At 34.6% G+C, this 10,526-nt stretch overlaps 1 protein-coding gene across 1 annotated transcript in view; it reads left to right on the forward strand.

Moving 5' to 3' along the window:
• Positions 1–10,526, forward strand: part of LOC109546873 (hemicentin-1) — a gene marked incomplete at its 5' end in the record, with an annotated part of 214,487 nt that overhangs the window by 110,697 nt on the left and 93,264 nt on the right. The window contains 1 exon segment of the mRNA XM_048669069.1: positions 1,057–1,274. Coding sequence (XP_048525026.1) covers positions 1,057–1,274 — 218 coding nt within the window.

Consider the following 10,526-nt stretch of genomic DNA (forward strand, 5'->3'; position numbering starts at 1 on the left):
ACTTAAGCATTTCCTTTTCAAATAAAAATCCGGGCGCTTTTCACTCCAACTCTGCGCTTTTCCTTATTATTTTTTTTGTTATTTTCAATGTTTTCCAGGAGTGCATCTTTTCTGCGCTTTCCATTTCCGCCGGTTGCAAAGAACCTCGCAATAGCATACTTCAACGCACCTAAATAAGTAACTTAACTTATTCAGAGCGCTAATCTCCGGCTCCGACTTTATTTTGTGACTTATTTATGATTTACGTTTGTAATTTCCTTGAACTGAATTGTTGCATAAATATTGTCTAAGTATCTGAGAACAAATTATTTTTAAATAGAACTCAGTGCTGCTTGCTTCTGAACCATGAATGGGCAAAAGTAGCATTTCAAACCTTGTACAGGATGATTCAAAATTGGCGTCATTCCCTTTAGGACTCACTTGGAGAGTACGAGAAAAGTATGGAAAATATATTTTTTTTAAATTTCTTGAAGATATTAACAGTTGAAAATTACTTTCTTACTCAACCGTCCAGATACTAAGATTAGAGGTCTGAGGTTTAAACCCTAATAAGGAAAATATTATTTGTTTTTATTTCAATCTTTGTTACCGTTTCGCTAAGTTTTATTACGGTGTCAGTTGTTTTTGCTTGAGGAGTAATTTTTTACCGTTTGCAGAATGATTCAGCATCCAATGAAGAAAATAATGAAGTTAAAAAGAGAGACTCATTGTCTGACACCAACTTTCCTATTCTGTTTCTCTGCTTCTGAAGCTTCACATCTTCCTTGAGTGAGAATAGACAATCGCAACTAAATTTTCAATTTGATTTCAATCCGAACTCAGGTCCTATCAAAAACAGCGCAGTTTGGTATTTCCAATCGACCTCTAAAATTGATTTTTTCAATTATCGACACCCCGAAATAGTGTTTCCATTATCCCATTTATTTAGCTAGAATTTCCTCTGAGAAAATACCCTAACCCAAAGCGAAATGAATCACATCATTGAGCTTTTGATGATCAATAGCCAGCGCCCACTAACCCGAAACAGGCCATTAATTTATTCCCGTTTTGTTTCAGCACTAGCATTTGGGTGAAAGATGGACAGATGGTACAAACGATACTGAAAGACAATTCGAACAATAAACGTGTGATCGGTCATCGGTTTTTAGTGGACGCAAGTGGCAATTTGTACATTGATAATGTGCGTCTAGAGGACGATGGAAAGTGGCAATGCGAAGCTGAGGATGGATTTGGATTTGTTGTGCAAGGAAAACCGATTGTTTTGACTGTTTTGGGTAAGTTTTAGACATTTTTAACACAAGAAACACAAAGCAGATATGCAATTTTTGTCCCAGCTTTTTTTCTAACCAGTTGAACACAACTGTGATTAACACTCTGAAGCCACTAAGATTAAAGCATCCCAAGGACAGAAGCTTTTAACTGTTAGAAAATTTCAATTGCTTCATTCCTCCATTCCACAATCTGCTTTTTAGCAATATTCCCGACAACAAAACCCACAATTTTCCGGTAATATGCTTTGAAAGAATGTCAGCGCAATCTGCGAAAGACTTGCACATGACTGCATGCATAATAAATAAGTACTTCCGACCTATACGACGTTGAGAAAGCTTTTCGTCCTAATTTATCTTGCAGCGATTTTTAATTACCGCCCGTTATTAATTTACGACTGAGACCCCGAAGGATTTTTTAAATAATGCACTCTATCCTCTACCTGCGACAATTAAATTTACTCGTTAAGAATACATTGGCTGAGAGCTCTGGAAACGGGACGTTTCGCAAAAACGCGAGCAAATAGTGAATATTTTGTTAGCTTTTGCACTTGTTTAAAACCGTCCAAATCGATTTAGAAAATGGGATACTTCGTTAAATTCTTCTTTGGACAAATTCCAACTTAAGAATCTCTTGAAGGACAATTGACTATGGCGTATTATTATATCGAATAATATAAGTGGCTTCTTGATAATTCTTTGTTGCATTCTTTTGACTTCACATTTGAATCGAATGGTTCCTAAAGCCCCAAAGGAATTCTATTGAAAATTGTCATTTGCAAATTTCGAATTGCTTTTAGTGTCGACTTCCTTTAAAGGATTCGCGGTATTTTGTAAGTTTTACCGTTAAAGAGTCGGTTTCCTTGGAGCAACGTACAATATTAAAGGTAATTATAAATTGAGAGAAGTCAAAGTAAAGTTTTGAAAGGTAACACAACAGAATGGAATAAATTGGTATATCGAAAACTTATTCGCCCGAATATGGGCGAGAAATGAGCTTAATAGAACAGGGAACAAAACAGATTGAACACAATATAAAGAAACATCGAAGATTTTGCAAATAAATAAAATTGGGTTAATATGCAGAAAAAAGAAAGATTTACTCGAAACCATAACTATCTAAATGTATCTGTAATGATCATAATTATTGTCTTACTTTCTCTTGCTTCTTGCCGATGGGCCTTGCTTTGCTACTACAGAATATGTTTAATTCACCTTGAATTTTAGACAGAAAATCATAGAATATACCAAAACATTTTTAATTTATGTTTGTGAAGTATTGATTCATATGTAAAGAAAAAAATGAAAGAAAAAGTTACGTTTCCGAAAATTGATCCAAAGAAATTTAAAGCTTTGGCAAAGAAAGCTTTAAGCTTTAATGTTGGTACATATTTTGAATTTTTCCCTTATTGTAATATTTGTGATTCTTTTGAGTACCGACCGAAAACACGAGCTTTTGTTATACTGCTGCATTAAAAAAATCTTTATGTCTTCTGAACGATTTTGGTATGAGAAGTGCGCTGCCTAGATTAGAATGGATTTTAAAAGCATTTTTTCGGTCGAGCTGATATTCCGGAACGTGACCTGCATTATGTATATAAACACGGTTATGCAGGTCACATTAATGCAAAAGTTAAGCGATGTGAGACGTTACGTTCCGCGATAAATCCAAAATTTCGCTCTTAAAATGTAGTCCAATTCAATCCTAGTTTACTAATGAAACCTTTTGCTGTTTTCATTGCAAAATTATCTTAATCTGCAATAATCCCGAAAAACTAATGTGAATAGGAGAGTTGGCAGTAAGTTTTACTGCATCATAAAATACGAACAGTAATCAGTATTAGTGCGTGTTTGCAGAATAATAGGTCCATTCATCTGGATTCGAGGAGTCTATTCGGGATAAACAGACCGCTATTAAATTTTATGGATAATTAGCTTCTTTGGGTTCGAATACGACCGTCTAATGCCACAGTTAACTCGTTTATCTCTTCGTTTCCTAAATGAATTTCTTGCCATTGTAGAGAGGATACTGAGAAACAACATAATTTTCGGAAAGCTAATATATTCTTTTTGCATTTTTGCCAGGAAATAGCATTAAAACAACAAACGTGTGTTCCAATGATATCAACTAAAATTATTCAAATATACCAGCCTGGTCTAATGGCAAAACCAAATCACATGTCAACGCCGACAAACATTAACGGGTCAGCTATAATTGTTTAATTGTGTTCGCAATAATAACAAGCAGAACTGATTGAAATCAGGGATGACTTTTTGGTACATTGCTTTAGATTTATCAATAACGACATATATTTCAGACCTCAGTCGGTTTATAATTAAAACATGCTCAAAGAATGCTTTCATGTTATAAATCTTTGAATATTGCTGGTTCATGATGTAGCACTAAAACAATGCCAATAAATGGAACATTTTTCTTGCAGAAGGTTGCATCTTGAGCCATATTTGCTAAACCGACCAAAAAATATCCGAAACGGAAATAAATCGGTCAAGTTGTCCACAAGTTCATCAGTTCTGGTTCAGTCTATCGATGTTTAGCAGGGATAAATGTTTAAATCGTTTTGTAAGCACAATTTTTACAACGCCAAGCAGTGAAACCGGCAAGTGACAATATTTCTTCGAAAGCATTACTCGAAGAATCGATATATTACAGCTTGTTAGCATTTTGACAATTTTCAGAACCTTTATTGAAAATCTAATGACTTGTTTATTCTATTGAATCAGTTAAATTTTTGGATACTAATCACTTGTTTAAAACTCTTTAAGATGCACTAGTTGCTTTCAATTCACAGTTTTGCTTCCTTGTCTCACAAGCCATTTGAGATTGATTTTTATACCCATTATAATACAATTGATTACTTATTTTTCAATTAGCAGCCAAATTAAAAAATCTGCAAAAATCCAAAATGGGCCTAATGGATGGAATGCGTTTATTATTTTCGTTCAGTTCGTGAATAGCTTTTGCCATTGAGTGCGAAACCGCCACTGCTTCCAATTTATTTATTTTCTTTCAATATTGCAATAGATATTTGCTTGCTCGATTCGACCTTTAAACTTCTGGGTTTTTTTCACATCCTTTAATTTGTTATTTCTATTGAACAGGTGAAAGCATGCAGTTCTTACTCTTCATTTTCCATTAATTTTGACCTCTAAAGCATGTATTATACTACATTTTCAGCAGCAAAATGCTCCCTTCTCTGACTACTGCATAAATTTTTCATTAGTGCGCAAACTTCTTATACCAGTTTGCCCTTTCATTTCTGGGATTTCACCAACTACTTTCACATCGGCATTCCAAAACATCCCTAGCAAGTTAAAATGTATTTATTTAAAGCTTGGGCTACAAATGCTGACGATTCAATGCCGAGTTTGACTTTAACAAATCACGCAGGTTACGTTTCCCAAATCCAGCCTGGAAATTCATCGAATAAAAATCCTGTTCTAAACATTTCTCATCTACATTGTAAATAAACCGCATATTTTCAGGTACCGATAATGTCAATTTAGCCTGCAGTTTTATTCGCAATTAAAGGACCAACTCGGTCTGGGTAAACACTTCGCAGCGGTATTAAATTTTAATCTGTACTTAGGAAGGTAATATTTTCGGGTGAAAATTCGACGCTCAAATACCCAGTAAAGAAGCAATTTAGTATTGCGAAACACTTTAATAATGTTCGGTTAGTTGAGGTCTGAATTGAGCCGGGTCAATGAATTGGGCAAGTAAATTGCATTCAGTTGTGCATTGCGGGGCGGAAGGATTCGAGAAGTGGACAAAAAAAACGTTCGAAATTTTTTTCGTCAACTCGCATAAAACAAAAGCTCTGAAATCCGCATCACTCGAACTTTTTCCAATCAAGAACAGATGATTATCCAAGTTCCGGCTCCGTTTGTTTTAGTGCGACGACAACTTCTAAATCGGCATGGGAATTTTTAATCTCGATAAAATCAATAAAAATGAAAAAGGACTTTTCTGTATCGGCCAATGTTATTTCGCTTCGCAACACAGCCGATTTAAGCAGCTTTACATTGCACAAGTCATTGTGCTATGGGAACAATGGCTCCAATGGCGATTTTTGTAAATCAATGTTGCATTTACGCACATTTCAAAAACAAAAAACCCTTTTAAATCCATTTTTTTGAACAGACTTGTTAAATTGTGGATAGAAAGCACATACCATACAGATTAAATCTGCCAAAATGGCAAGAGTGCTAATTTAAAAAAATGTTTGTGTCTCCTATTGCCTATCTTCCATTGTGCGGAATGCTTTCAAAACAACTTTCTCTGTCAGATAAAGTTGTTGCTAAAAACACCCAATTAGTTACATTAATTCAGCGTATCCAAAAAAATCGCCGGGAAAACGGAGAAAATGCTTTTGAAGAGGCCACTTATGGCAACAAGCTTATGAAAACACATGCAGTGTTTGATGGGCCAAGAAAGGAAAACTCTTTTACAGCGTTGTCTCTGGCTAATACACTTACAAGCAAGTAGACCAATAATCGAGAATTAAATCACAAAATCAGGACTAAACTGAAAAATTGAGAACGCCACTGTATTTAATATATATAATATTGCCACAACAAATTAAGCAAAAAACTTGTTATTAATTATTATTTAAGAATGTTTCAGCAAGCAATTCATAAGATCTGCTGACAATTTCATGCATAAATAAATGCAAATTTACTCTAATTTCCGTTGAACGCCCTGCAGAAAAGATGCAGTGTGTGGCTATGTATGCACTCTAATTTAATTAGTGTGGTATATATGTACATTGGTTGGTTTTCCTATGGGTATCCCAAAGCAAAATTGAAATAGCGCCCTGATCAATCGCAAATATGCACACACTTCCATTTCAAAATTAATAGTGGAAACGAAAATCCCAAACTAGCAAACACGATTTTTGTTTGTGTGTTGCCCAAAGCCAAGCTTTATACTCGTTACCGAACATGCAATATTAGTTGTTTTAATATTTACTGTCCGCGTTTGGCTGCCGAATGAAAATGTTTTTCTCGTGTAGAGAGACCGAAAGGGTATTGTACCGGCGACACGTTCAAAAAAACGTTTTTATATCGAATGCACGTTTTTGTTCACTTCTTCCCTATATATTGCATTTATAAGCGATGGTCAACATTGCTCGTTTGATGCTAAAAATATGTTTGTTTGAACTTGGTTATTTATGAACTGAATTCGCAAACATCCAGTCAAGTGCTGCAATGCAGAAAAAGTCACTTTATTCTACACAAGCGGAGATTTAAATGGAAGTTCTTTCACACAAATAAACCAAGGCCACTGCACATTCAGTTCTTATATTTGCAAATTGGTTTAATCTTTATCAAACTGAAATTGACCACTTCCTTAACTCAACTCTTTTAAATGACTTATTAAGTGGCAGTAACCTGACCATTCACTCACTAATTTGCAGACTAAAATAAAATACGAAATGAACAGAAAGTCCAAGAACAGCGAACGCGAATCCGACAGAAATAAAAAGGTTCTCAAATTACCATTAGCTTTATTTTCAGTTGCTTTTGAATTCGCGCCTTTTAATTAGCCGAGATTGGACAAAGCCAGACGAAAATCTCAACTAAGCAAACTTTTTCCAATCAAGGGAGGATAATTACAGAACTTTAAAAATCTAGATAATTTAAAGCGAAAAGTCTGCTAAATTGCCTGTACACTTTTGATTTCCAGTTTACATGATCTTATCGAGTTTTTGTGAAGAGAAGGTTTTGCTTACAATCTTACAAAATAGTCAAACCATACCACAGAAGTCTAGTAATATTTGCGAAAATTTTTAGCAACAAATGTACAAGGTGTCCAAATCATAATAACTGTTTCTTTTCGACCTCATCTTTTCCTATGCCGATATTCTGTCCGATTGTTTCGCTTCTGATTCATTCTGTTCTGGATATATTGGGCTGCCTCCGTTTCACAGGATTTATGTCGAACGAAGAATGACTTAAATCCTTTTACTTCATGTACAGATCCATAACAATAATTCATCCCGTTTTAACTTATTCCACAAATTCGCATTTAATGAATAAAATTGTGTTGCTTTTAATCGCAATATTAAATCGCGCTTTTCAATACTAACTTGACTACATGCTGCAATAATAACACCAGGCCAAAACAATTTTAATCACCAACTGAAATACATTCTCGCTAAAATTTAAACAGATGATTGGTAAAATATATTTTACCATTATCCATTTTCGTTTTGTGATCTTTCCATTTCATACCACTCGGATAATATATTTTGTGTAACGTTTTGTGCATATTTAATGTATGAATATATTTGTTATAAATCAATATGAAAAACAAATTTTAATTTTAATTTTAACAAATAAATAGTTTAGTTTAGAGTGAACTATTAATATTTGTATATTATATGTAACAATATTATATGTAACATCCCGCCACCAGACACGGCAATTCAATAACAAAAGTGCTTGAGTAAAAATAGTATTTTGGAAACGACTGTCCATAAGGATTACACGATTTYATGCGAAAAAAAAATCCTAAAATCGTCCTCACATGCACTAATTCTGGCTTTGAAGTCCATGCGAATACATTTTCCAAGTACCCTTAATCCATTTGGAGTAGGACACTGAATGTGCTCTGATAGATGAAAGATAACGAAGCCGCATTTTCAAAGTTCCTGAATAAAATGATATATTTCTCTTAGAAAACTTCATGTTATTCCGCTGGATCTGAAGATAATCTTATTTGATTAAGAGCAATGTAAAGTTCGGTCTCTTGAAATGGAAAACTGAAAACGTAAGCGAATTATTTTCGTTCTATGGATTCTGCGAAAATATGTTCGATTTCATGTGACCATGAAAAATGTCAAGCCACAAAGGATCCCGAAGACTTTTGTCTGATTGTCTGTTACATATGCATTTTTATCTTCATTATTTCACCCCGTCCACTATGGATCGAGCGGCAATAAGGAATGTTTCCATACTCCATTTTTCTAAGTATATTTGTTACTGAGCATATGTTTCCACAAGTTTAACCTCCCATTATTTTGGCCTCAAGTTTCAGTCAAATGCTTTGTCAATACTTAAGCGTAAACATTTACAATTTTAGATATAAAATTCTGTTGAAATGGAATTTTAGATGATTCAGTTGTCATCAAATTTAAATGAAAATCTGGTAGCAACACATTTTCACGATAATCTGGTTAAGTTTACTAAGACACTCGCGCAATTGATTTGCTAAGGACGTTTTCCACCAACTCTCCCAGTTCTTTAGTGCACGAATGAAAGTACAAGAAATAAAGTAGTGGAAGATCCGCTTGAACTCTCGTTTCTTAAATTAACGGGAAAAGTTTAATTAGGTTTCGAAGCTTATAAAGCAGAACTTTTGCCGAACTAGTTCTATTCGAACAAGGAAATTATTGTCTGGCATTCTGTTCCTGTCTTAGAATCGAGGTGAAAATATTCTAGAAGGAAATCCGGGGAATTTATTCCATAAACAAGAGAAGTTTCGTTGAGTTAAGAAAAATTAAGTTGAAGAACTTTATGTAAAATCGAAACCCCAAAATGTTTGAATATTTATCATGAGCATGCCGACTCTATTTTGCCTTTACTCTAATACTTTGCACCTGCAATTCATTGATTTAATTTGGCTACAAAATTCAGAGCTTAACTTTTAAATATGGCACTGAATAAGCAGAAGAACTGGGCCTTCATCTAATGGGTTTCGCCTCAAAGCACCAGCCCAAAATAGATAATTTAAACACTAAGCGAAGCTTCAGGGGGAGAACTCGAACGCAGCAAAAAGTGTGTTATGCCTTCCATTATTGTAAATAAAAAGAATTGGCGCAGGCCGATCCTCTGCGATACTTTGAAGTAAAAACGCACTATCGAACAACGTTAATTTGTTTACCTACGGTTATTCGGAAAATAATAATATTATATTGATCTCTAGTCTGTGAAAATATATTCTAAACGAACAATAAATTATAGATATAAAATTTAGAGAATGTTGCGTTGTTTTGGCAATTTAATGTTGTTAACTGTCGTCGATAAAATGTTCCTTCCGCACCCAAAGTGCTTGCAGGAAATGTAAATAATGCTACGGAGTGACACCTGCGACTACGAAACTTCCCGGTCGGTTTAGCGGGAGAATTGTTCTGTGCGGACACCGTGAAATAAGCCAGATGAAGGAGATGGAAATTGTTTTAGAAATGCGTAGTTCCTCAATTTCTCCTTGTATAATGTAAATCAGCAGTATAATGGAAATGGTTAATTTCGCATCAATTGAGCCAACCAAATTGAGCTTTTGATTTTATATGTACGACTGAAATTTTCGAGTAAAAACAGTGTTGGTGTTGGTGTTGGTGGAGCGGTGCGAGTGATTAGGTCATGTCCAGCCACTATTTTTCTTTTAAGTGGAAAGGTGGACCCTTATACAAGGTGGTCCAAAAGTAAGTTACCACTATTAACTGAACTTTAATTGACTTTGTGCTCTTCGGGAAAAAATTTTGTTCTTCTTCGATCCTCAAAATATCAATCTGCCATTAACCACTAAACTCCACCCATTTTCACTGCCCTGTTGCTTAGGTACGAAGTTTAGACTTTGATATATTTTGCTTGGTTATTGTTGCCTCTTTGGAGATATCAACTTAGTATGTATACAGGGTGAATTTAAGCTGATAACAATTTTCGAGAATTATTTAAAAAATATACATTTAACTAAATTGTTAATTTACCCTATATTTCAAAAACTCTAAAAATATTTTGATTTTAAAATTGGACTTTCTATCGACCGTTAAAGTCCTTCTACTATAAACTGACTCACCCTGTATATCTCGGAAGCAATCAAATGTGATATAGAATGAGGAATGACGCCCGTTTCACATCACTCTGCACCTAGTAAAACTTTATCTAACGCTTTCCTTTCTCTGGGGCTCTGGAAAAATGTTCAGCAAGCAATTGAAACGATCTCTGAAAAGATGCCAAGCCCCAGTTTCTGATAGACGTTTGCGCTTCCAGTCCCTAATCACATTTGCCCTAGCTGATTCTATTGATTCTCTCATTTTGCTCACCATTTGGGGAATACTGATCAATATTTTAGCCGGTGACAAACGATTTTTTTTACAAACTTATTGTTGGGTATTTCGCCCCAAAAATTTTTGTCTTCAAAAAAGACAGAATTTCCTCACGTCTTCTATTACAGATTGATAAATAGTGCTCCTATTTCGCAATAAGAACGAATTATTTATCAAAAAGTAATCA

This window comes from Dendroctonus ponderosae, unplaced genomic scaffold (assembly GCF_020466585.1).
Source record: "Dendroctonus ponderosae isolate FM_Combo_2020 unplaced genomic scaffold, Dpon_F_20191213v2 Dpon_F_20191213_8, whole genome shotgun sequence".
In the NCBI taxonomy this organism is placed as follows: Eukaryota; Metazoa; Arthropoda; class Insecta; order Coleoptera; family Curculionidae; genus Dendroctonus; species Dendroctonus ponderosae.